At 33.8% G+C, this 26,986-nt stretch overlaps 3 protein-coding genes across 5 annotated transcripts in view; 1 reads left to right on the top strand and 2 right to left on the bottom strand.

Annotated features, from left to right (window-relative positions):
* The window catches only part of LOC134846055 (pyruvate dehydrogenase E1 component subunit beta, mitochondrial-like), a 428,722-nt gene that overhangs the window by 179,277 nt on the left and 222,459 nt on the right, over positions 1 to 26,986 (bottom strand). The window lies entirely within an intron of this gene.
* LOC134846289 (uncharacterized) lies at positions 447 to 15,396 on the top strand. 3 transcript variants are annotated; one of them, XM_063863580.1, is made up of 4 exons: positions 447 to 839; positions 12,450 to 12,754; positions 13,794 to 14,353; positions 15,115 to 15,396. In XM_063863580.1, exons 1-4 carry the CDS (start codon positions 804 to 806, stop codon positions 15,324 to 15,326), a joined length of 1,113 nt encoding a protein of 370 aa, XP_063719650.1. In that variant the 5' UTR covers positions 447 to 803; the 3' UTR covers positions 15,327 to 15,396. The 3 variants fall into 3 exon arrangements, with proteins under 3 accessions (XP_063719650.1, XP_063719649.1, XP_063719648.1); XM_063863579.1 differs by having other exon boundaries at positions 12,217 to 12,754; XM_063863578.1 differs by lacking the exon at positions 447 to 839 and having other exon boundaries at positions 10,856 to 12,754.
* Positions 18,965 to 26,986, bottom strand: part of LOC134846052 (dolichyl-diphosphooligosaccharide--protein glycosyltransferase subunit STT3B-like) — a 382,597-nt gene continuing 374,575 nt past the window's right edge. The window contains exons 7-12 of the mRNA XM_063863232.1: positions 23,171 to 23,313; positions 21,935 to 22,519; positions 21,254 to 21,599; positions 20,984 to 21,097; positions 20,111 to 20,323; positions 18,965 to 19,811 (exon numbers count right to left, since the gene is read on the bottom strand). Of these exons, the coding sequence (XP_063719302.1) occupies positions 19,701 to 19,811; positions 20,111 to 20,323; positions 20,984 to 21,097; positions 21,254 to 21,599; positions 21,935 to 22,519; positions 23,171 to 23,313 (1,512 nt within the window). The 3' untranslated portion in view covers positions 18,965 to 19,700. The remainder of the gene's footprint in view (positions 19,812 to 20,110; positions 20,324 to 20,983; positions 21,098 to 21,253; positions 21,600 to 21,934; positions 22,520 to 23,170; positions 23,314 to 26,986) is intronic.

Raw genomic sequence — 26,986 nt, 5'->3', positions numbered from 1 at the left:
GTGAAATTTTTTTCGTCGCATTGAAAAACTTGTGCTTTAAAAAGCAGGTGTTTCATCATCTAAATTAATTATTAAAAGCACAAGTGAAAAGAGCCGCTTCAATCATAAATCATTTTGCACACTTTTCCTACTAACAAAAAAGCACGCTTTCGGCGCTCTAACATAGTTTTCGCATTATCTATACAATTTGTTTTTTAACTTGGCTTTTAACTTGGCCACAATTTGAATTTATTTAATTGAATTCAATGCAAGGTTTCGCAATTAATCGAGATTCAGCAGAAATCCTCGTCATTATCAGATGTTGAAACATTGGCAAAAATTTATTTAACTTTGTGTGCAGAGGATATTTCAATTCTAAATGATCTGTAAAACTACTGTTTAAAATCCACTGGTCCCCCAACAGTCCCCCACGATTTCGACAAATTCACCCCCAAAAGGCCCTTGACTCGCACTCTCTACGAAACTAGCAAGGAATGTATGTTTACCTTGACAAATACTGAGAGCTTTCAGTATTTAAAAGAAACAGTGAACAATTAATCGAATCTAAACTTTTGTTTGAATTTCGGAAACTTTTGGACTCCAAACACATTCAATCGAGTCAATATGTGAATTATTTGCATATATGACATCACCAATTAAACGTTTGAGTTTGATTTCAGAGCCCAAACCTAAAGTCAGGGCATTTAGAACAAAACAACACTGAAACTAAACCAACTTGTTAAATTTTGGAGCAAACATTCCGGCTGGCAATTTTTAACTTTAAATTATACAAATCTTTTTAATAGGAGCGAAATAATCGCAAAATGGTTCAGATATATTCCAGTCGCAGTATTTGTCAAGTAAGTAATCAGCTTTTAGATTGATTCATATTTAAGAAGTAGATGCAAAGCAGAATTTTCATATCCAATAAGTTCAAAACAAACCTAGAAAAATATTCCTTTCCCGGGTAAAGTATTGGGGTCTTTTCGGTTATATCTCGCCTAAATGATGAAAAGTTTTTAAAAAATTGTACAAAGTTTGACTGATTTTACATGGAAATGCCGGAAATGCCGCCCGCAATGAGAAAAATGGATGAGATCGATTTTAGCATGAAAGAAGTGTGCAGATTATATTGAGATCGATTAAGTTTTACAAAAGTACGCTGATTAAAAAAGAATGATCCCAATCGACCTTAAGTCGGTTTGAATTGATCTTGAACCTTACTTAAAATAAAATCGATAGAAATCAATTTTAAATCGAATTAAATCGATTTTTTAACTTATTTTTCTTCTTCAAACTTTCAATGACAAAAAAAAATGAAACGTTTTTTGTTACGTGTTCTTACAAATATTAAGAATGACTAAATCAACTAAAACGTACCCAATGGCCTAAATTGGCTCAGAATCATTAAAGATGGTCAGTTTTTAAAATTTTGACCAGAAAATTGCGCTTTTTTGGCGTGCGCTCCCTTCAAAATTAGTTTATATTAGCGCCCAAAGTGCCTTTAGAGAATTTTTGGGGTTAGAGGGCATTGCATATTTTCATTGCATAAATTCGAGCTCAAAACCTGGTTTATATTGACAATTTTTTTATTTCTTACATATGTTTATGCCCAAAATCTGATATATAATGATGATTTTCTAAAACTTTGTTGCAAATTCTGAAGCTCAAATTTTGATACATTTTGACCCTTTTCTTGGTTTGTTTCTTGGTTTGTTTCTTGTCCTTAATCTGATTAACAATGATAATTTTTTGAATTCCTTGCTTGTATAATTTTGAGCTCATTTTTGTCTGATTTATATTGACAATTTTCTTGATTTGTTACATTGGTTTTTACTACATACTTTCGAGCTCAAAATCTAATTTATTTCGACATTTTTCTTGATTTTTTACTTACGTTTCTGCCCTAATTCTGATTTACTATAATCATTTTTTTTATTATTTCCTTATATATTTTTGAGCTCAAAATCTTGATTTATCGGGATCATTTACTTGAAATCTAATCTTTTATTAACCGTGTCAACAAAGAAAAATGATTTTAGTGAGCCAGAAAATCAATCTAAATTGATTTAAATCTATTTTTCAGACACTTAAATTGATCCAAAGTTTTTAAAAAAATCAAGTGTTATCAATTGATAAATCATTCAAGTGAGATTCGGATGGATTCAAATGAGTCGGGAAATCCATCTAGATCAATTAAGATCAATTTTTTAACCACTTTATTTCAAGACTGATCCAAAAACACTGGTCCAAAATTTTCAAGAAATATTGATTTGAATCGATTTAAAATTCATTTAGTTTCATAAATTGTACATTGTTAATTGATTTGGATCGATTTAAAATCGATAAAAAAAATTTACAATGATCCGAAACAATTTTTGTCAGAGTGGGCGAGCATTAAATAAATCTAGAAAAGTGCAAAAAAATGCAAATTAAAAGCCAATTAAAAACGCATTTGGCGGCCTTTCTTTAAACTTGAGTGCAGAAAACGGTAAAAATTTCAGCAAAAAGCTAATTTGAGGCTGATTCAAGTACAAAAGCTTAATTTCAGTCTGAACATTAGAAAGCCTGGCTTTTCTTAGTAAAATTGATCCAATTCTGTTACAAACATTTGAATTTTTATTTTTCATCTTTTAGGTTGAGGTATAACCAAAAAGCCCGAGTTATGCTGTTTTTCGTTCGGCTTAACCAAAACTGGCCATCGTTTTGACCGATTTGACCAAACTAAAATTGTGTCCTACTGTTTTTGGCCTCAGCGCGCTATTTTTTGTTTAAGTTACAGTTTATACAACTACAACTACATCAAAACTTGGATCAAAATTACGAACCACTTGATTTTCCGAAAAATGAATCACTCTTTGTTTGTTTATCAAGCGACGCAAAATAAGGGATCTAAAAAATCAGAATTAATATCAGGATCATCACTAGTGGACATCACTTGTTATTGGTAGAAGAATGAGCTGATCGGGGAGAGGGTGGGTGCCCGCGGTCTCCGAAGTTTTAAGTTATGGAATAGATTTCCGGGACCGCTGGCTATGTATTAAGATAGGGAATAGGTTTTCTAATGAATCAAGATAGGGAATAGAATTGGCAAGGTTTCATGGTTTGTGTGATGGTAAGAGAATGGTAAGAAAAACAATATTTTTGGGATTTTGTGTAGAAATGTCTAGTTTTTTCGCAAAATTTTTGGCACGCGTTACCTAATTGGTATATATCATTGGTGTATTACGTGTAGATTGAGGAATGTGGGTCTTTTAATTAGTTTTTTGGCTCATGAATAGTCACTGGTAAGAGTTTTTGGGCAAAAACGTATATTTTTTATTTAAAAAATTGAAACTTTTCAAAAAAACTTCAGAACGCGATAAGATTTGGTATATTTCGACCTTTTATCTTAACTGTTTTCTTAGATGATTTTATGTTTTGAAAGATTGATCTATCTACCTGAAACTATGCTGACACCTAACTGAAACGCAGCTGAAACTTTTGAATACCCGGAAAAATTGTCAAAATTTGAAAATTGTTACGTGCAAGTCATCAAAGTAGACTCAGCATCTGACCAAAAGTTGTTTTGGTTTACGCTCAAAATCTTTTGTGCTACTATCTTATTAGAGGATATCTATGTTGTATTAAACATCAGTTCAAAATTTTTTAATTTTGAAAGGTTTTTGAAGGTTTTCATGATTCGAGTCTAACTTTGATTTTTATAAAAGATTAACCAAAGTTCATTTGAAAGAGACAAAATTAAAATCAAATTTTATATAAATCGAAAAAAATTGAGTCAAGTGTTATTTCTGATAAACATTTAGATTTCTGCTAATTTTCCATTAACATATGTTTTATCAAAAGTTTTATCACAATTATCATCCTAGGCTCACACATGAAACAGATTTGGAGATTTTTTTATGTTCAAACTTCAGAAACTGTATCTGTTTCTTAAGAAAATTGGTGGATGTGTAAACTTTTCCAATAATCTGAAGTTGTTGTACATATTTATCTGTTCTAGTCCTCAATGAGTCTTGTTATTTCTCAAAATTATTTCTCAAAAATATTTCTACAACAGAGCTTTCTAGTAATTTTTGTTTGTCAAATAAAGTAATTTTATTACTTGAACGCAGATTTTTGGTTAAAGTTTTATCTTTTTTTGAGAATTGTTGTTTAATGAAATTTAGCACTAAAATAATTATTTAGTAGAAAAAATGTATGTGCTTGAAAACCCTAAGTTTTTCATAATTTCATTTAACTCATATACCATTAGAAACAAAAACCCAACAACAAAAGTCTTATCCGTGCCTCTCTTTGAGAGTTTTGAATTTCGATTTTTTAGACTATTATTAATAAGTTAAAATCAAGAACAATTTTCACAAATTTCACAAACAATGAAAATGAATTTCAACATTACTTCCCTGCGAACTCAAAAACAACACATTTTGGTTACTGCTTTATCTTTCATCTACCAATTTAATTATTTTTCAGACCAAATTGAATAAATCTTTGCCAAAAAAAAAGAATTTGAGATGGAGAACCGTATCATTTTAACGAACGTTCTCTAATCCAAAAATAGCATCAAAAAACCCAACTTTATAAAAAATTTTCTGGAGCAAATAGCTGTATATTTTTCTGTGTTCCCTCAAATTATTGAAAAAGCTCTTGGTTTAGAGTTAAATCGAATTAAATTTTTGTTTTAGAATCTCATCTCGTTTTTTTCTTTTATAGCTCGAACTTTAAAAACTTTACCAAAATCAATGAAAAATAAAAGAAAATAGCCTTCAAAAATCAGCTTAACTACACGGTACTCCATGAACCTACTCGAAAACAACAAATAAGGCTAGTCGAAAACAACAAACAAGGAAAACCGAAATTGATAGCCAGGCAAAACAATTCAGTTAAACTATGTTCTATAAAAGTCATGAACTTTTTAGAAAAAATTTTAGCAATTACATTTCCACTCATTAGATCATAATATAATTTTTATTGCATTTTCAACACAACCGATTTGCTGCAAGAAATCTACTTTTTCAGTTTTTACTGTGGACAAAAGATTTTTTGATTGATTTCCATTGAGAGTTTCTCGACAATTTGAACTTGATTGTCAGAGAAAAAATTTTAATTTTGTTTGAATTTCTGTATTTCATTGTTTGTTTTTAAAAATTTTTACATAATATGAGTCTAAGATTGGTTAAATTCAACTCAAGACACTTGCTAGTTTTTTGTGGTGTTTTAAGTAAACCTTATTACTTTTTTAAAGTGGTATTTTTGCTTGATTTCTACCAAAAAAAACAGACAATTTATTGGGAAAACTGTATCACTTAAGCGAACATCTTTTCTCTAAGTTGTATTCACTTCCATGGAAATAGCCTGAAAACATCCGAGTTTTCCTGTATTTTTACTTAGTTCATCTAATAAAACAAAATTTTGATAATTTACACAAGTACTAATACTTGATGGTTTTTATGTTGAAAGTTTCCTTAAGCTATTACTTATAATCTGAGATGAAGCAAAATGATCTCAAAAACTATAAAATTGAACCAAATTTCTACTTAATTTGGTTGAAAAATTTAAGTTTTTCTTGGTTTCTTATTCGATAATTGTATACTCTTGTTCTAACCCTAAGCTTCTAATTTTGATATGAAAATCTAGTTCAATTTTAAGTAATTTTTTCCTGGAAATGTTCAATGCCTAACAAATTTATCCAAACATAAGTGTTTTGGATCAATTTCTATTGAGAATTTCACGATAATTTGAACTCGATTGTTGCTGATCAATTCATCAATCAGAACATTTGAACATCAGCAACATTATGGAAATCTATAGACTTCTAGATTTGTCCAGGCTCAAAAAAAGTTATTATAGTGATTTGTACTATGTTTGATTTCGTATATTATTGAATTTACCGTTTTCGTGCAGTTCGTTTGGAGACGGCTGAGTGTGCTTTCCAGCACCATGTAGAATATTGTGCCAGTCGGTCATATTCGGAAGTTTGACCTTGAGAGAAGCAAAAAACACTTGATTTTGGAGTGAAATTTAATTTTTCAAAATTTCGAATGGAACCTGTCATGCACGATTTTCTCGCGATAACTGAAAATCAGAAAAGAGAAGTCAGAACGTTCGAGTGAAAAACGCGGGAAAGTTGCAAGAGAAATCGGTAGGAAATTGCTATTCGCAATTTCCATCATAGTGAACAAGAGTAGAGCTGTCCCATCTGAAATAGAAGACAGAGTATTCCCGAGAGAACGATTATTTGAGCTGGACCAGAGTGAACCTTCGACGGAAAGGTGGACAACTTGAGTGTCCCAATGGTTCACGAGAAACTATATCCTAGAGTTAAGACTTGTCCTCGTTATTGAAACTGATTAACATTAAAACTCATTTAGTTACATTATTTAATTCTTGAGTTAATTACCGACTGAAGTACTTCCCCTTCTTGAGTGTGCTACAATGTGAGTACTAATTTAAATTTCTAGAGTGTGTTTTATAATTGTTATGTTGAGGTAAGGCGAGTTTTAGGTTGATCCATCTGAAATGGATCAAAGTTACACTGTCTAATAAAAAGTAACTTAACGGATTGTTCCAGCCCGGTTTTTAACGGCGTTCATGTATTTTGGGTATCTAGAGACCTAAGTATGGGGACGTTTCTAATTCTAGAGTGGGGGGATATTTTAGTAGTAGCCTTTAAGCTGTAACGGGTCGTAGTCTCATGTCACAAACGAACCGAACTGGCTCCGACCGTTCTTGAGGTAGAAAAACACAAGAGATGGTGTCCCTGACCCTTGAGCCAGTGGTTATAGGGCCTATTTTTCTTAAGCCTCATGTGTGACTGCAGTAGACGAATGTTACATATTTTTTGACAAAAGGAATGCTTCATTTTGATATGAGTATTCAATTCTTTGCTGCTATATAAGTGAAAATTAGAATTTGGACACTTTAAAATTCAACAGTTTTCATGATGACTTGACGCATCCTTAAGTCTATAGTCTCTGTCACATACAATACATCCAACTATTTCATTTACTTTCATTGAGGGCAACTTAGTTTAAAAAGAAATAACTTGAGAACAAATGGGATAGTTCGAAAGTCCCAAAAATTTTATTAGGAGACTTAAATAGCTCCAAAAAAAGATTAAAAAAAAACAAAAACAGCAAATTTCTTGAAGAGTTATTTTCAAAGTGAAAGACAATCAGAATGGATTTCAACTTATTTGGTCTAGCTGAAAATTAAATCAACAAAAATCAATGCAACCATAAAAGTTTTAAAATTTTTGATTTCAATCAGTGAGATCCGAGCTTTACTATCCTGGAAATTTCAAAAATTTTGATATCAGCGAACCAAAATCAAGCTTTTCTTCTCAGGGAATTTTCAGCAGTTTTGTTTTGAACCGATCAGAATTTATCATAACTAGAATTCTAGACGTAATTTTGAATGATATCTCAAGGTTCTTGACTCCAGATATGTGACTCAACATGTAAGCAATTTCCTTCTTCCGTTGAAAGGAGAAAGATCTGTGGAGAACCCAATTAGAATCGAGCTTGTGTTTTGTAATTTTTCTTTGCATCTAGTATATTTGCATAACATGTTGTCTTGTGTTTTGTAAAATTTCTTTGCATCTAGTAATTGTATTTTTAAAAACTAGGAACAAATAGATAAGGTAAGAGTTCATAGAAAAGTATGTTAAAAAAATTTCGCACACGGGTTAAAAATCAAACGAAGGAAACTATCTTACAACATTTTTTCTATAAACATGGTAAAAAATTTAAATAATTTTCAAAATCTTGTACAAATTCTTACAACATTTTTTGCACACATGTGAAAAAATTATTAACAATTTTGCACACATGTTGAAAACTGTACAATAATTTTTGCTCATTGCAAATTTTTTTACACAGTTTGTAGCACTTGTTTTTTAAAAAATCAAAAAACCTCCGCGTTTTAAGAAAAATTTCCTCAATTTTTTTTGGCACGTGTATTTCATACATGCAAGAATAAGGTAAAAGTTCATAGAAAAGTTGGTAAAGAAAGTTTTGCACGCGGGTTAAAAATCAAACGATTCAAACTATCTTACAACAATTTTCTATAAAGATAATAAAAAATTTAAATCAATTTTAATGTCTTGTAAAAAATTTTACATCTTTTGCCTTCATGTGAAAAAATTCATTAACAATTTTGCACACATTATGAAAACTGCGCAATAATTTTTGCTCCTTGCAAATTTTATTACACAGTGTGTAGCACTTGTTTTTAAAAAATCAAAAAAATTTCGCATTTTAAGAAAAAATTCATTAAATTTTTTGGCACATGTATTTCATACATGCAAGAAATTCCATTTTTTGCATGTATGTTGATCGAAAACATCAGAAAAACAATGAATTAAGATAGGGATTAGCACTCAAAGTCACCAGTAATGAAAACATTAAATAATTTTCAAAATCTTGTACAAATTCTTACAACATTTTTTGCACACATGTGAAAAAATTATTAACAATTTTGCACACATGTTGAAAACTGTACAATAATTTTTTGGCACATGTATTTCATACATGCAAGAAATTCCATTTTTTGCATGTATGTTGATCGAAAACATCAGAAAAACAATGAATTAAGATAGGGATTAGCACTCAAAGTCACCAATAATGAAAACATTTTAAAAATAATTTAACTTACTATAAATTAAATAAGTTATTAAAATGAAATTTTGCGTTTTTCGCACATCAATAGGCAAAAAAGTTAGGTTTTTGAACATGTTTTTGGAAAAACAACAAAAAAAATCATACATATTTTTGCATGCTTGTTAAAAGTCAAGACATTTTGTGCATATTGCAAAAATTTTTATAATATATTCAGCACACATGTTGAAAAAAAAAAATCGCATCTTAATAAAAATTACAATGAATTAATTTGCAATTGAAAGAAATTTGTAACAAGTCTTTCTTACACTATAACTAATTTAAGTTTATGAAATTCTTTGTTTTTAATTTGATTGTTAAGATATCCACCTTGTGCAGGTATGTTGATCCAAAACTTCAGAAAAACATCGCATTAAGATAGCGAATAGCACTCAAAGTCATCAATATCGGATATTTCTTAGCAAAAAAAGTAAATAGCTTTTTACAAAAAAATTGCGTTTTTTCGCATTTTAATTTGAAATCATAACCTTGGACTTTTGAAAATATTTTTTTTTCGAAAAACCTCAAAAAATGTTACATTTTACACAAACAAATCATAACAACTTGTTAAAAATTGAAACCGTTTTTGCATGTTACAAGGCTTTTCATAATACTTTTAGCAGACAAGTTAAGAAAATCAATGAAATCTCGCATTTTAAGAAAACTTTCTTTAAATTATTTCGCAATTTAAAGAAAACTGTAACAAGATTTTCGTACATTGTTAATAATTAAAATTCATGGATTTCGTTGTTGTTAATTTTATCGTTAAGAAGTCCAATTTTTGCTTTTATCTTCATCAGAAACATGAAAAAAAAACAATGCATTAAGAAAGGGAATAGCACTAAGAAAGGTGTTTATCAATATCGAAGGTTTTTTAACAATGTTGTAACACGTTTCTTAAAGTAAAGTTTTGCATTTTTCGCATATGCTAAAGAAAAAAGAAGTTAGATTTTTGCATGTTTTTCGAAAAACAACAAAAAAAACTTATATTTTACAAAAAATTTCCTAATTATTTTTGCATACTTATTACAAATTTCAAAAAAATTTTCGCACTTTTCGCAAATGAATTATTATCTTTCATACTTCTTGGAAAAACCAAGCGAATTTTTGCATCTTGCAAAAAAAATTCTGAGTTAATTTTTGCAAACGTGTTAAAAGTTACATAAATTTTTTAAAATGTTCAAAATGAGTATAGTTTTGCCAGGAGTTATGCAGACGACCAATTTTACAGTTGGTTACGACTATTAACGACCAACTTTACAATTCTTAAAATAATGTCCTCCAATTTTACAAACTTTAGAAACCGTGTCATTCGCTGGCTAAACAGCTAGGCATGATTTCAAAAAAACTGAGCTTCATACAGCTGTTAACCTTCTTTTTGATGTCTAATGATGGAGTTTTTGACGTTGAAACTGCTGTTAATTTTGTTTTCAAGAGAGTTACTGGGCTGAAACAAATGTCATTTTAAGATTGATTGTTACATCCTTTTGTTTAATCATGCCATATTTAGGTCTTCAAGAAGTTCAAACATTATCTTGAATACCGCGAGACGACAACTCGTCAAAAGCAACAATAGGTCGAAAAGCGACAATTCGCATTTTTTTTGAAAAGACGACGACTCGCGCGGGGCAATGATTCATACGATAATTAGTAGTTTTTATTTGATATGCGAGGGTCAAATTACCAGCTCTCAAGATTCTCATAGCAATAGCGTCATTCAATATACTTGCAGATTTCGACAACTGAAGGAATTGAATCCAAGTTTAGAGCACTCACACATTGAGTTGGAATTTGAAAAGCTTCTGTAAATACTTTTCAAAAAAAACTTGCGCTGAAGTAAAGTGGCGCAAAAATCTGTAAATTGGACTGGCTCCCACGCTCCTTTCGGTGAAATTTTTCGTGAGCCTGGCACTCATACCGAAATTTCAATTAGGTCTCATTGCCCTATGCGCTTAAATTTAAGACGAGTCGGACAATTCCTTATTGATGAAATATGTTGGTTATTTTAAGTCAACTTCGGTTGGGACCAAAGTTTGTGGAAACAATGCAAATACGCAAAAAATGGCCAACAAAAACTAATAATTCAGTAGAAGGCTGACATAGAGCCTTTCAAAAGAAAATGGGGAAAAATTCCAACTCAGTACCATTTTATCGCTCGGATCAATTAAGCAATGTCCAGCATTTTTTTTCTCGAAATTTTTTTGAAAAAATGTTTTTTTTTCCAAATTTTTTTGGGCAATTTTTTTTAGGAAAGCGAGTTACCAGGGTTGGTGGGTGCTCTAGCCTTGTATCTGAATAGCAAAAACTGTTTTCCGCAGCATCTTAATATTGTACGCAATAGCTTTTTTTACTTTTATTCGCCTCAGTTTTATTGATTATTTTTCCACTCTGAATGTAATTTTTAAGCTTTGATATTGTAAATTTTTGCGTTCACCATTCTTTGGAAAAACTAGTTTATGATTTCGTATCAATCAAACTATTTTCAAATGGTTATAAACATGTCTCAAGTACCTATTGAGCCATCTCCCACATTTCCTGACTATTTCTACGGATGCTCCGCCAAAACTTCTCTAATGACTCCCACTTTCGTTTTCTATTTTTGCGTTTATGTGTCCCAAGCTATCGAAGATTACTAAGAGGTCATCCCAGAATTCTTCAAAAAAGTTTTTGAAACTTTTACCTTAAGTGAATTTCTGATAGAATATACGGTTTAATTCCAGATTGTTTCCAATGAAAAATTTGAGCTTTATTTTTTTAATCAAAACTGAGAGCTATTTTTTTGTAATGCTCTATTATAAAATTTACTGGAGACTGTGGACTGAAGTCACTGGTATCAAAAAAAGTTCATAACGGAGGGTGAACAAAGCAACATAAAACGTAAAAGAAGCTTTTCACGAAGAAAACATCATCTCAGTTTTTGAGTGAAATTTATCTTTCAGTATATGTCATCTAACGAACTGCTTAACCATTAGATTTTTCCTCATGCGCACAATTAAGATTTCTTGGCGGAAAAGTCCAGCTGCTAAGGCGGATGACACTTTCTCTCGCAATTGTAAACAATTTGGAAGCTGAAATTCCAACTGAAAACTTTTTCATCCATTTTTTTCACTTTGTCAATATTTTTGGCGAGATAATGGTGCTTCAAAAAAATCTGCTCAAGGTTTTGGTCAAATCTGTGAGAAAGACTGTTTCGTCATTAGAGCGAATTTGTTTGCAGGATTATATTCATCAACTCATCAAAGCAACTCCTCGAAACTTAAAAAATAATATAAATAAAAATTTGTATCTGTATTAATATAACTAAGCCAACTAAATTGGTTCCCAGTTATACAATTGATGTTCGTTATATTTGGAAAGGGCTTGAAATCATTATCTAACGCTACCGACGTACTATATGAACCCTAGAACCCAGTTTGCGAAAAGTAAAAAAGCAAGGCGCAAAGTAAAATATTAAAAATGAAAAAAGTTTCTTGAAAACCACATTTTTTCAGAATTTCCGCTAACTTTTCAAAAATTATGAGCTTGGTAAAATCGACGTTCAAATCAACAAATAATTGGGTATAATTGAACATATTCACAGGAGCTATTGTTTCAACGCTGATTTAATTACCTTTTACTTTGTTTATATATTCATTTATTTAAAATGTCTATTGGAAATGTATTCAAATCTTGAAAATTGACATCGTTCTTACCAATTCTAATACTTAAAACAAATATAGAAATTGATTAATTTATTGGAAAACAAATATAAAAATGCTTTCAATTAAAGTAGACCATTTGAAATTGAAACCAGTAAAAATGAAACTGTTTCAGCGGTTATACGTTACCTGTTCATTGATCACACTGTTTATGATCATGGTTACCTTAAACTACCAATCTTTACCTATGGTCCTACACTCTGCCAGTTTCGAAGGAAAGCTTATATCCGAGGATATAGACACCCAAAACTGTACTCATAGTTTGGAGTCTAATCACGATGAGACGGTGTGTCCGGATGATTGGACTTTGAGTAAAAACATTTGGATGATGGAGCTGAACAGTAGCCAGACGACTTTATCAGCCCAAAACTTGTGTATTATTGAGAGTTACGCGGCCAAAATGCCCACGTGGTGTGTCAGGTGAGATTTCTCATCTAAACTTTTATCATGCTTTTTTTAGTTTTAATAGTGGCATGCACAGAATTTTTTGACCGGGCATGGGAGTGGAAGAAGTTGTAGACTTAATTCAGTCCGGCTATTTCTAGTTTTCCAGCTATTTCCCAAACCTTGCCATAACAATATTTAGCGCACCCTTTCCAACAGTTATTATTAAACAGGACTGCTCCTATCAGGCGAAGAACTGAATGGCCTAGCACGTTTAAAGACCCAGGTGCAAGGTAAAATATACAAGACAGCTCGTGTTGGTATACCATGGTGAAGCCCCGAATGTTTCGACTGCCTTTTAATTGGTCTCCAATAGTTTTTTGAAAAAAAACTTGATCATTTACAAAGTTTGAACCGTCAAATTTCTCTCGCTTCAAACATTTCGAATTTTAAATGACTGAAACATAATTATATGACAATTCGTTCACATTTCCTCATCACAGCACGAAGAAAAATGACAGAATTTAAAAAAAAAACACAGCATACGGTTAGGTTAGCCTTGTTTATAGTTGGCAATTTTAAAAATTAAGACCATTTATCCACGGGGGAAAGGACCAACACAAGAGCTGTACAGCTCATCACGGTGATCCGCTGTTGTGCCCCTGTTTAAGAACTACATGTTATTTTCTTGGTTATTTTGCTGGGCTGGGTAATGTTGCTTCACCCTCAAGCAACGAGCACGGATCATGTTGGGCTTCGAACATCCCACCTTTCGATTGACGGGCGGATACCTAACCACTTCACCACCGCTCCTCTAATAACCAGTTAACCACCGCTCCCCTTAAGGGATTTCAATTTCGACTAAAAACGTTATTTATTTTCCAGCAAACAGTATATATAATCTTTTCGAAAAAAAAATTTAAAATTTTCATTATTTGCCCTAATAAATGTATTTTTTGGATATTTCCTCTGTTTTTGTCCTTTTCGAATGTGTGGCATATCATATGTTTGCAGAATACCGTTTGCTATCAATATTTGAATTCGCTTCATTCTGATTTTTTGCGTCGTATTTAAGGTTCCTACTCGTGTCAGAATCGCCTTTTGGAAACCCCTTCCAGAAGAACTGCTACGAAGCCGAACTGCGGGCAACGCTGGGGGACAAGTTGAAAAACATCGCAATTCACAACGTCGAAATCGAAGAAATCTTAAACGGCAGCGGAATCGCGCCTTCTGAAAGATCCTTTTTGTCATCAAGATATAAACTGACCCATATTTCAGATGTGCTCAGAGTTGTGTTGCCGTATAAATATGGTGGAATGCACAGCGACACGGACGCTATTTTAAGGAGAAATTTACCTCAGTTGGAGAGTTATTTGCCTTTTATAGCGCGTATGCCTAAAAGCGACGAATTCCGGTTATACAGTAGTTCGTTCATGGCTTTTCCTAAAGGTCATCCACTTTTGCAAATGGTGGTTTCTAAAATGTTCGATGGCTATTATTCGTTTATCTATGGGTCACTTCTGAAAATATTCTACAGGGAGATTTCGAAGTATTGCATCAACCAGTGTGGAGTTGACCCGAAAACTGTGAAGGCGTCAACAGAAGAGTTTAAGTGTTGCGATGTTAATATATTAGGTTTGTAAGCGACGCGTTTTCTGGATAACTTTGAAAAGCATTCAACGAACCCTAAAAAAATTGTTGAAATTGTAAGTTTTTAAACTGCATGCAAAGTGACATAGACGCTCATTTTAGGCGTAACTTACAACAGCTAGGCAACTATGTTTTTTTTCATGACCTATAAATGTTTTAAAAAAACTAATCCCCGAGGGAATTCAATAAGTGTTAGCCAGGAGCGGATTTAGGGGAGGAGCCTGTGGTTTCTTTTAAGGCCGTTGGTATTCTGTGGTACTCTCTCCTTTGGCGCCAATACATACTAAGTTTTGGGAGGGGGAAGGGGGCAAATATTGGTCAAAATAGGGTAACTTGTGATTTACCAGTGATTTTACAAGGTTAGTTATGAAAATCAAATATGCTTATCATGTCTTAATTTTTCTGTATGTCAATTTTCATAAGAATCGTACAATGTGAGCAAAAAATTTACTTGTGAATAAAATTTTGCAGGTGGGCGGGGAGAGGAAAAAAGGCCTAGGCGAGAGGAAAAAAGGCCTAATCTGTAACAAGGAGCGTACACACATCCCCCATTCCCGCTAAATCCACCCCAGATTAGTCCCCCCAAGCGAAATTTAGCCCACCATAACAGAATAGTAAAAATAGTGTAGAAGGGGCTTTAATTTTATAGTAATAGGCTTGGGGTTGTAATGGGAAAGACCCAATGATGCAATCCATCAACTATCATGCCAGCTTTGTATCATGTAAGGCCAGTTTTCATTATTCAGCCGATCGTGGTATGTGTTTCGAGCATGGTGAGAAGGTGAGAAATAACTGCAGTTTCTACCATTACACTTCCACTTTCTGCTCATTCAAACACGCCAAGAGAACCATAGAACTGACTGCAGACAACTACACCTTAGCCGAAATTGCACGTGACAGTTGTCCAATTACAGTAGAGAGGAAAAGATATTTCTACAATCAGTGCACATATGAATAAAATCCTACTTTGGCAAAAAATCAGATTATATTAACTTGTTTCTATCTACATGCAGTAGCGGATTTAGGTGGTGTGGTGGGGGGGGGGGGGGGGGGGGGGGGGGAGATGGGGGGACGCCCTCTTTTCAGGGATTCGACCCCCTGCCGACCCAAAGGGTCCCCCTTTGTACTATTTTGAGATATCCATATTTTGAGATATCCATATTGTTTTGAGATATCCATATTTTTTTTGGCCTTTTTTCAAAAATTGGCCTGCGGCGCAGAAAATTTGGTCAAATTAGTGTCTTTATAGTGGTTTAAAAGAGCTCAGAAAATCAATTTAGTCTACCAAAAAAAAAGATCAACAAAATTTTCAAATTTTTTTTGAAAATCCCCCCCCCCCTCTCGGGAAATTCCTTGATCAGCGCCTGTCTACATGTATTGTTCTAAACATGTTTCCTTTGCTTTTAATTAATTATTCTGAGATTCCGTTTCTGCAGTCTTACATGATTTCATGATTTGTAATCGACTTATACTCTGTTTAAAAATAATTTAAAACGGTTCTCAAACAGACTGAAGACTATGAGTAAGAAAAACGAGGCAGAGCTCTCGCTTCTATAGTGCAATCGCCCTGTTCTAACTTTGGAAAGAATCTGAAAAAAGTAGTGATATCGAAAACAATATCTACAGGAGTTTCTATGATAAACCCATGTCAAGTTGCAGCAACTCAGAGTGTAAATTATTAGGGAAAATGATGTCGGTTATGCCTTCCTTATTCACTAATTTTCTGCACGTGTGTGTATACATACATACAGTGCTGATTTAAATTATCCGGACAAAACAAGCCAAACTTGAATTTTCAAACGCGTTTTTCTCAGTTTGCGTTAAAGTGAGACAAAAAATGAAGAAAACAAAATTTGCTTAGATTTTCATCAGAATTAATATAGTGCAATTTTTTCTCCAAGATTCTCAACCAAAATTTTTTCCAAAAATGTTTTTTTTTGGCTTTTTTCAATTAATCAAAAACTACGCTGAAACTACTTTGTTAATTGACAAGGAACATATATCACAAGAATCCTCTTGCACAGCCCAACAGAGTTCTAGAAGGGTTAAATCTCCAAAAATCTGTAGATGAGAAAATATTTTTGCTTGATAGTCAAGAAACGTGATTTTTACTATATAAAACCCTAAAATTTTTGATTAAAAACAAATTTTAAACAATTTACTCAAAGTTTTGGAGATTTAAACCTTCTTGAATTTTGTTGGACTGTGTAAGAGGCTTCTTAGGATATATATTCCTCATCAATTAATAAAGCAGTTTCACCGTAATTCTTGATTAATTGAAAAAAGCCAAAATTACTCATTTTTAGGGTAAAATTTTGATTTAGAACTTTGAAGAAAAGATTGCACCATATTAATTCTGATGAAATTTTAAGCAACTTTTGTTCTCCTCACTTTTTGTCTCATTTTAACGCAAATTGAGAAAAACGCGTTTGAAAATTTAAGTTTTGTTTGTTTTGTCCGGATATTTTAAATCAGCACTGTAATTTACTTCACAATGCGTACAAATCACGTTCTTTGTTCCAAATGGATACTTTGTTCCGTGAACGATTTTTTGTTGATTTCATAAGTGTGAAAGCCATCAAAACGTTGAAGATCTAGGTGAATGTAGCTTAAGTATTGAGGGAAACAACTTAGAACAAAAAAAATAAATTGCAAAAAAATCAAAGATCGCAACATCATTCACAAAGTAATGGAAAGAACTTGAAACAGGTATATCACCAAATAGCTCGCGACATACTTAAAATCTTTCCATTACTAATACTTAAAAACAACGGATGGAACACCCAAACCAAAAGAAAAACTTGTTCAGATAATCGATGGTCAGAAAAATATTTTTTTTCAAGCTGGTCTCAATTGTAGTTGTTTGTAAAAAGATTGATTTAAAAAAACTACAAATTTATTGGTAATACTTAGATTACCTAACAAAATTGATATCATTTGCATAATCCGGTTGAAGGCAGAAACTTTTGGCCTAAAATTGTCTTTTTTTTGAAATTTGACTCAACATACTTTTGATGGGATACTAGATTCGATCAAGTTAGGGACGAATTTGAGCAACTTAAAAAGGTCGTGCAACAAAATTGGTCCGGAGTTCCTTCCTAGAATTACTTATTATTGAATCAAATTTTAGAAAATACAAGGATAGCCAGTTGAGGTGCAAGTAGCACAGAGTGCTCCGACCATATTTTGGACATTTTTTTTCAAATGAATATCATTCTTTTTGTGCGTGGTTTGGTAAAAAAAGACTAATTGGCGAGATTGACACAAGTTTTAGGTTGAAAAAATGACACAAAAAAAATCACTAAATAAATTTAGTTTCAAAAAAAGTGCAGTTTTTTTTCTGATCCCAAAATGGTGCTAGAAAACCTCGAAAACTATTTCAACCAGAGCAAATTTAAGTTTTCAGGGATTGAAAAGGTTTACCCGTCTTCTATGCAAAGCCAATTTTACGCATGCTTGCTTGCTTTGTATGCTCAAAATCGGACTAAAAAATTTAAAAAAATTTCAAATTGTTTTTTCTAGACAATGAGAAAACCTTTGAAAATTTTTAATGTCGTTTGTCAAACTGACAAAAAAATAAACTTAATTTCAATTAATTGAAGTATCGACCAACAAACAAAATATGATGCTCTAGAAACAGAGTGGATGCTTCGAGAAAACAAGTTATTTTTTTAAATCAATTTCCAAATCTCATTTAAGCTTTCAATTATTTAATATCGATCTTTAAATATTTTACACCAATCAAATGCGTCAAACTGGATCAAGGGATCTCTTCTGCCACGAGAACTTGAACATGAATGCCTTTTAACGCTTGACTTGTTAGTACGTTACTTCATTTATTACCTTATCTTCAATTTCTTGCTGATGTTTTGAAACTTCTGTTATCAGAGAGCGTGACAGGCCATTTCGATATGAAAATGCACTGCAAAAAAAATCAGAAGTCAACCCGTCTAAATTGAACGAAAAACAAAGGTAATGACTTTCTGAGAAGAAAGAAGAAATCATCGCATTCCTGAACATCTAAATTATTCAGCATCATAAGAACCAAAATAATTTTTGAAAAATTTGAATGAACTCTAGGGAACCAAAGAAATGATGAATTGATTGAAACATTTTTCAAACTTTCGCATTTTGAAAAAATATGTCATGGCAAAATTCTTTCAATTTCAAGAATCTTTTATCTTTATTTTTGACTTCTTTTCCAAAAAACCAACCCATCTTGTGGAAATTGGATCCATAGTTAATTTTATTTCAGTTGAAAAATCTTGGAATGTAAATCATATTTTTAAAATTTGAGTAACTCACGTTTTTCCGATTAAATTAAGGATAGAAAGCCATCATCTTTTCGAAAAACCATTATTTTTTCTCGAAAAACCTCGTGTGAAATTGTAACTTTTTGAGAGTAGGAATAGTCTCACGAAATCAAAAAGCCATCAAGAGACACTCAGCTAATAATTTGAAACTTTGCATTTCTTTCTTTTAAAGCCCCATGCATCCAACAAAAAACACGGCACACCAAGACAAAAATTTCTTAAATCAGAACACATCACAAATTTCCGTTTTTTTGCGTTACTTCTTTTCTATCCTCAAGAAAACTAGAATCAGAATATTACAACTTAATACCACACATCAAAATATAGTTTCAGGTAAAATATCAACATATTCGACATACCACAACAAGGATCGCCAAACTATTGGGCATCTATAGATTATTAAGCTCAGTTTTTGGATTGTTTCGTGAGGATCGAATTCAGAATAACATAAGTAAAGCAAATCACAAACAGGAATAGGAGATTCACGACAAAAATTCACGGGATAATTATTATATTAGGGCCATTCTATTGGAGCACCACCAAATTATCGTCCAATTAATATTAACAAACACCCCTCGTCTCTGAATCCTTTAATCTTTATTGGCATCTAATTAATGGTTTACGTGATACTAGGTGTGTTTGCAAATAACGAATTTGGTTTCAAAATAATAATTCTCTTCATACACGTATTACCACAGTACATCATTGTGTCAACAACAATTAAAATCAAACTTCCAAAAAATGTGTAATAAAGCATAAATGATTTCAAACTGCCAAATATGGGTAAACAGAAAACCATAACAAAAAACGCAGCTCCTTCGCTTTTCAACATGGTTAAATTATAGCTTTTTGATATCAGTATTTAATCAGTATAATACAAGTTTAGTGCCAGTAAGATTTTCCCGGAGACAATTTTCTTTCACTTCAGTTTTGACCTTTAACGTTAGTTTGTACTATCTTTTCTGTTTCTACTACTGTCTCCTCTCTTCTGCCTGATTGGGTTTAGCGGCTGTGATTGTTCACTTTTTGGTTCTGGTTTGAGTGGTGGACGTCGTAGTCACAGGCGGGGGCTTCGATCCTCTCACTATTGAAGATTTGTTCTTGATGTAGCCCTTCTTCTTGCGGTCAGTCTGAACACAGCAGGAACCCAAACATTATTTTATAAAACTTTTTCTCATTGTGTACCAGAATTTCCCCGTCCTTTGAAGAACTTCATGAAGTTTTTGCAATATTTCAATAGCAAGTACTCTGCATAAGTACTCACATGAACAAGAATTTCCAATGTCGCGGTAGCGCTAAAATGACTCTCTCGCCATGACCATTGTTTTAACTGCGACTCACCCAAGAGTTCAAATGACATTTGAAACTCCTCATTCATCCTCTGCGTAAAATTTATCTCAAAGAGCAACTCTTTCCTTGCCCTACGTACCTTCTTGCTGATGTAGCGGAAGTTCTTCCTCAGTTTGCTGAACTGTGGCCTCTCTCTGGCCACTATGCGGTTCTCTAGGGGCTTGACCTTAAAGATCCTGACGAGCCAGTGCTCGGAGGTAAATGCTTCCTCCATGTGTTTGAACGAGATGTCCTTCTTCCCTATCTCCGCACCTCGTGTCCGGTCATAACCAGCCGGCATGCGGAAGTCCAGCTTAAAACGCAATAAACATATGAACAGATAATTGGTAAAAAGCCAATGAACGCAAGTAAACTTAAAAAAATACTGACTTGTTTTTTTGAAAAAAATCTAGCTTTCGAATTTCAAAGAAAAAAGATGACGTTAAAACTCTTCGAACTTCTAGAATAACGTATGATAGACACTGTATAGATGAAATTAACCTAATTTAAGAAAACTGGATCAATAGGTAATTCTTCTTCATTTCGCTGGGAAATCTGATAATTAAACTACGTTCATGGCTCTGAAAAAAAAGAGAAAAGGGGCGAAAAAAAGTTTTCAATGGTCGAGCCTAGTTACATGCCAAAAAATTAAATTTATGCAATAAAACTTTAATAAAAATTATGCTATGTCTTCGCCTTTCAGCATGATATTATTTCCTAAGATAAAAAACGACTTGATTTTAGTCGTACAATGTCATTTTAATAATACACTGATGAAATATCCAAATTACCATACTTTGTCAATAAATCTATATCTAAACTCTATTTTGCTTATGGCACATGTGTTTTTGGAATGATGCCTAAAAATTCCTATGGGAATAAAACTGAATGTTTTTCCTAACTCTGATTTCATACATAATGAATATGAGACGATATTAGTTGAAAGGGTCTTTGTGAGCATTTACATACTGACCTGCACTTCTCCGAATCGGTAGTATGACATGAGGTACATCAAGCAGTTCAGCATAGTGTCCGAGGCCTCATTGTCCACTCGGTATGACCCCGCGTCCGAAAAGTAATTGCTCTCCTAAACCCAATCATCACAGTTTCAAACTATTTTTTGTGACTCCAATAATTCGATTTGCAATAATTTTTATTATTTCAAATTATCGACTAACAGCAAACTACGGACGTAAATATAGTTTCGGCAATGACTTCAATTAATCATTGTTATGTATGTCACCTTAATCTCTTGCGGATGTTCCCCTTCCGCAATTCTGACCATCCAGAGAAATTTGTTGATATCGTCACCAGAGTACCCAATTAGACCTCCAAATATAACCAACACATAGTCCACGTCTAAGCTCCTCATAATCTCATACGCCCGTGACTCATTCGAAGACATAGCTTTGCCGACCATTGCAATGTGAGAATTGTTCCAGGTGTTGTTGTCGACTAGTGTGGTCCGGTTGGCAAACCCAGCTATCTGGTACCCGTAGTCCCACCAGGACATCACTCGGGCATCCTCAGCTGTGTTGCGTCGTAGCCAGTAGTAGGCCTCTCGGAAGTCGTCAAGAATGTTGCGGCTCCTGCCAATCAATCAATATTTTAATTGGCATATTCACAATAAAATGCAAATTATAATACATAACTTTTGATAGAACAAATAATATCTAGGTTTCGACTATTTTTGTTATCTATAATTTGCCTAGGGAACGAATAACTATAGGTTTTTTCAATAGTATCAGTAGTATTGCGAAAGAAAATTAACAGGCAGAATTATTTACTTCCACTGACAAAAAATAATAATTCTGCCTCGCCCAACTCGGTTCATTTTCATTCGCAATACATTGACATTGGAAAAAATTTATTCGTGCTTAGAACCATTTATTGGATGCCTTTGAAAATAACAGAGAGAGCTCACCCGTCGTTATTCTGGGATGCCAACACAACTGACGGACTTGAGTACGCACTGCTTGTAACCCAGGTACAATGCACTGCAAACAACAGCAACATGATCAACAGCGTGAACACAGTGACACTCTTCAGATTAGTTCCCAAACTCAGCTCCTCCTTTTCCTTTGGCGGCTTCACTTTTCCCGCCTTATCATACAGCTTTTTATTCTTCTTGCCACTCGCTCCACTCGGTGAAGTCGCCGATCCATTCTCGTATGCATCCTCGTCGTCATTCGTCGCATTCTGAGCCGCCAACTCGTTCGAATCCGAGATGATATACTTGGAGAAACTCTCCGAGAATATGATTGCAGCTCCTATGCACACTACCGGAGTCAGGGTGAGAATTAATCTTACCATGACTCCCGCGAAATAAGATGCGAACACAGCGTATAGCACAATGAAGACTCGTTCGTCGTTGACTCGCTTGATGCAGAACCAGATGCCGGCGGGGAATGCGCAGACGAGCACGTGGAGGTCGAAGAAGAAGGACACCCATGTGGTGGGCTGGTGTTCGGACACGGAGGCTATGATGGGAATGTGGATCTTGGCGTAGCTGAAATAGAAGACCTCTTATACCAAAATCAAAATAGAACAGCTAACAGATACCTCACTTTGAATTTTGCAGATACCTCACTTTAAAAAAACTTCCTTCTCTAGGAAAGAGTTTGATACAAGGCTTGACTTGAAGCTTGTAAATATCGTTAATGCGAAGATATATTTGCCGTAATTTGTGTTATGAACGGCCATGAAGAAAGAGGGAATCCCTCGACTGCCAAGGACCGAATGCGCGAAAAAAATTTCAATCAATCAGAGCTCAGTTTTCCAAAGTTCGGAAATGAGCGATAAATTCAGTTTTTGGACATTTTTTTATTGTTACCTCCTGTCCTACTCAATGCACGACCAAACCTGGGCTTGGGATGTCATCCATTTTGCCGCAGCAGGTCCCAACTTTAGGAGGCGGATGACTCTAGGACCGCTTCAGCCGTGACCGAAGTGCGATTCGAAGGCACGACTCTCGTGTTGAAAGACCCTTGCCTTATCCCACTCGGCCATGGCTGCACGTTGGCAGTTTAGGACAATCTAACGGGCGCGTTGATTGATTGGTTGAGAATTTTCGAGCATGACGTTTTGGACAGTTTAACGGGCGCGTTGATTGGTTGAGAGTTTTCGCGCATTCGGTGCCCCATGAAGCAATGTTACTAACCCCGTGTCCCAGAGAGAGTAGAATCTTCCACTCCATGGAGCCACATAGCCCATATAGGTGAGTGCTACCACTCCTGCAAACACCACTCCTGCACAAAGTATCACTGCATATGCGAACAGGGCTTTGAACTGCTCCGATGAGACCTAGACGCAACACAAAACGACCGTTTTGAAAAAGTAAAGATAGGAACTCCAGTACCGTTTGAGTTCACATTTCTTTGAGAAAAAAAGATTTTTGAAACCTATAACTACAAAAAATTTCGTAGAGCAGCATTTGTTCGATTGAGTTCTACTTGACACTTGAGTAAAAATCAGACGCAAATGGAGTTTCACAAAATTCACTTGAATTATGGCTTTAGAATTTGCTTGGAGAATTTCGCATCCATATTCCAATTGTAGCTGTAAGTTTCAGAAAAATGACTTCTCACTTTACAGAGAAGTCACTTCCCACTTTTTGGTTCAAATTTAAAACATAATTGGACATCGCGCGATGTCGCGCAATGTCATATCACGAGATAAGATCTCAACAAGCGGTTAATTTTCCATATATCTAGAAGTTGATTTACTACTCTTTTATCGTTCTCTATATCAACTGTTGATTATACCTTGTTTTGATGCCAACCTAAGAAAGGTTATGAGCCCAGCTGCCAAAATACAGGTCAGAAGTCAAGAGTGACTGACTTAACAAAAACTTTGAGAGAGCTTGCTGTGAATTGGTGACACAGATAAGGTCGCATGGCAGATCGGCAACCGAGGAAAAAGTCACAACGAAAATAGTGAACTGGCAGATAGACAACAGAGCAAAACAAATCGAAGACAAGTCCATGAGACAGAGCATTGAGACAATCCAGTGATCACGATGAAGTCTGGAGTCACAAGGAAAGCTGAAAGAAGCACACGATAGAAAGAGATAGACACGACGTTAGAAAGATAGAAAGTGTGAGAGAGAGATAGAATCTGACAATTTGTTTAATTTCATAAACTCAATTGATCTGGTGTTTTATAAATTGTAGATTCTTTGTTGCTTGAGGGGATCGTAATGCGTCTCTGCAAGATCTGATCTTGAGCTTGATTTAATTAATCGAACCTCCAAAAAAACCACTCCAAAAATTCTATACTGCTAATCTAAATTGCTAAATATGAAGTCTGGGAAGTAACTTTAGATTTGCTAAATCGCTGATGTGTGATTCGGTGCGCAGACATTTAGGTTTTGGATAAGACTGAGGTAAAGAGATAAATGATTACTTAAGTTACGTGCTGCGATATATTTGTTGATATACTGTAGACTGAGTTTTTGTCATTGAAAAGTACATGGAACATAAGGTATTTGTTCAGAGCAATACGGGTTAGGCTAAAAATGTCAAAGTCAGAGAGAAATGAGTTTTCAGGAAAAAAAAAACTTTTTTGTACTTCACAGATGAATTTGAGGCTAAAATTTTGCATCTCAAGTTAAATAAATTTATCAATAATGAAGTAGACGAAATTTGCAACCAGTGTTAGGAATAATGTACTGTAGAACAGAGAGGCATCCTCAGGAAAGGAAAGAGAAATTTCAGATGAAAAAGAAATGCATGTTTGGCATGAGTTAGTCCAATCTTTAGTGTTTTCGAGACCCCATAAAAGCCTTCCAAAAGAGTTGAGTAATTTTTGTACTTTATTAAAGTTCAGCAAAAATGATACGTCTTTGAGTGAAATTAAGAAAGATTTGATAACCGTGGATCATAGTAATGAGAACGCGGAGACTGAACAACCGTTTATTTCTACGACAAAAACCTGTTTTAGATGTAATGAGACAGGACACAAAGCAGCTCATTGTAGATCTTAGCTGAAGAAAAAGGTTAACCGTGATAAAGCTACTGTGAAATGTTTCCGATGCTTAAGACTAGACGACATAGCAATAGATTGTATGAAGAATTTAGAAAAAATGAAGGAAAACCAACAGTTTGCTGAAACAAATCAAACTCATTTTAGCTTTTTCAATTCAGCAGATAGGCTTGAGAATGATTTAGTAATAGATTCAGTTGCAACTTGCAGTATGATAAAGGATAAAAAATTATTTGTTGAGCTGGACAAAAATTTTAGTGAAACTGTTGAAAACGCCAACAAAACTGAGTCTATTACTTTAAGCTAAGGAAGAGTTTAGTTTAGTGTGAGAGATTCAAGGAAATTCCAAAAATATTTCAATAAATGAATTTTTTTATGCGACAGGAAATTCAGACAACCTGGTGTCGGTCTCAAGACTTAATAATGGAGGAGCTACGTGAATTTTTGGAAAAGGCTCAAGTACTGAATAAGCAAATGGGACCATAAACCCTTTAACTGAGCGAGGAAAAGTTTATCTGGAAAATAGGATTTGGAAATTTCGAGAGCAAAACTTTGGGACTCAGAGTCAACAAGACTTAATTTTGCAGAGAGACAAAAGAGACATTTGAGATTTCTGGTAAGCAAAATTAGAATATGATCATAAATGGGGATAAAACGAAGAATGTTGAGCTGAAAAATGAGTTATGAGCCCATCCAAAAACTTCATTAAAAGAACGGGGTAAGAAGGAGTCGAGAAGCTTATGTGAGGTTCAGAAGTTTCAGAGTAGGGTCAAAGATAGTGGAGGAAAGGAGATTCGAAAGCAGAGCAAGAAAATTAATCCGGTTTTTTAGCTAGGAAAGAAAATACTGATATTGCTCTCGACAAACATCGTATGAGTTAGGGTAAAACTTAACCTCAAGACTAGAGTAGGCTATCAAGCAGTACTTAATTTGAGAGGAGTTTAAGTTTCGAAGAAATGACTTCTCACTCTATAGAGAAGTCACTTCCAACTTTTTGGTTCAAATTAAGAACATGATTGGACATCGCGCGAAGTCACGCAATGTCATATCACGAGATCAGATCTCAACAAGCGGTTAATTTTCCATATATATAAAGTTGATTTACTATTCATTTATTGATCTCTAATTCAACTGCTGATTATACCTTGTTTTGTTGCCAATCTGTGAAAGTAGCAATAGACTAACTATTCAGTGATTTCTGTCATATTCTAGACTTTTATCAAAAATTATCTAAAGTCAGCCGTATCAATTTTTGATTAGTTTCTGTCAAAAATTTTTAATCTCTTCTTTTTAATCTCTTTAATTTTCAAAGAGTTGTACTTCAAAACAACCTCGACACTTCGAAAATTCAAATACCTTGCAATTAGCTGGTCTTCAACTAAAAAAAACTGGTTTTAATTCTTTTTGGTGCACTGTGGTTTCTGATAAATAACCAAAAAAAATCAATTATTAAATACGGCGCTCGAGATAAAACTTTAGTATTCTCTTGTGCACAGACATGCTCAGCCGCTCCCTCTATGGATTTCATGACTTTATCAACTAAATTTTCCCTGAATTCCGCTTAAAAATTTTTCGTTCTTTTTTCAGAGACGAGAATAAGAGTTGTTCGCATTGGGAGACGCAAACAACGCATGATTGGAGAAAGTTTAAAAACTTCGAAAAAAATATAACACGTTGAAGCTCTTCGAATTTTTAAAAAGTTTTCTTCAACTTGTGCATTTAGAGAAAATTGGATCAATAGATATTTTTATTTCGTTGGAATTCAAAAAAATCTAATTTCATTTTTGAAACTCAAATTCTTTCACGTTTTCCGTGACTTTTTGCTGTTCGATTGGCCTTCTTTCTACAAGATGCGAAGTTGCTCTTCGCATACACAAGCAAAAATATGACCGATAACGCTACTGGGAAAAACTGAATGAGTAAAACTTTGAGTCCACTAATTTTCTTGACGCATTAGCAGTACCAGTCAATTTGCAAAGAAATTTACCAACTA

Source organism: Symsagittifera roscoffensis, chromosome 5 (genome assembly GCF_963678635.1).
Source record: "Symsagittifera roscoffensis chromosome 5, txSymRosc1.1, whole genome shotgun sequence".
Taxonomy (NCBI): Eukaryota; Metazoa; Xenacoelomorpha; order Acoela; family Convolutidae; genus Symsagittifera; species Symsagittifera roscoffensis.
This window is presented reverse-complemented; position numbering and strand designations above follow the sequence as displayed.

What these genes read in the sequence shown, in the direction of transcription:
- LOC134846289 (XM_063863579.1), top strand. Translation starts at nt 12,390, where the DNA reads ATGCTTTCAATTAAAGTAGACCATTTGAAATTGAAACCAGTAAAAATG. An exon ending in ATGCCCACGTGGTGTGTCAG is followed by an intron (nt 12,755 to 13,793) that starts GTGAGATTTCTC and finishes GTCGTATTTAAG; the next exon opens with GTTCCTACTCGTGTCAGAAT. An exon ending in TTGCGATGTTAATATATTAG is followed by an intron (nt 14,354 to 15,114) that starts GTTTGTAAGCGA and finishes TTCATTATTCAG; the next exon opens with CCGATCGTGGTATGTGTTTC.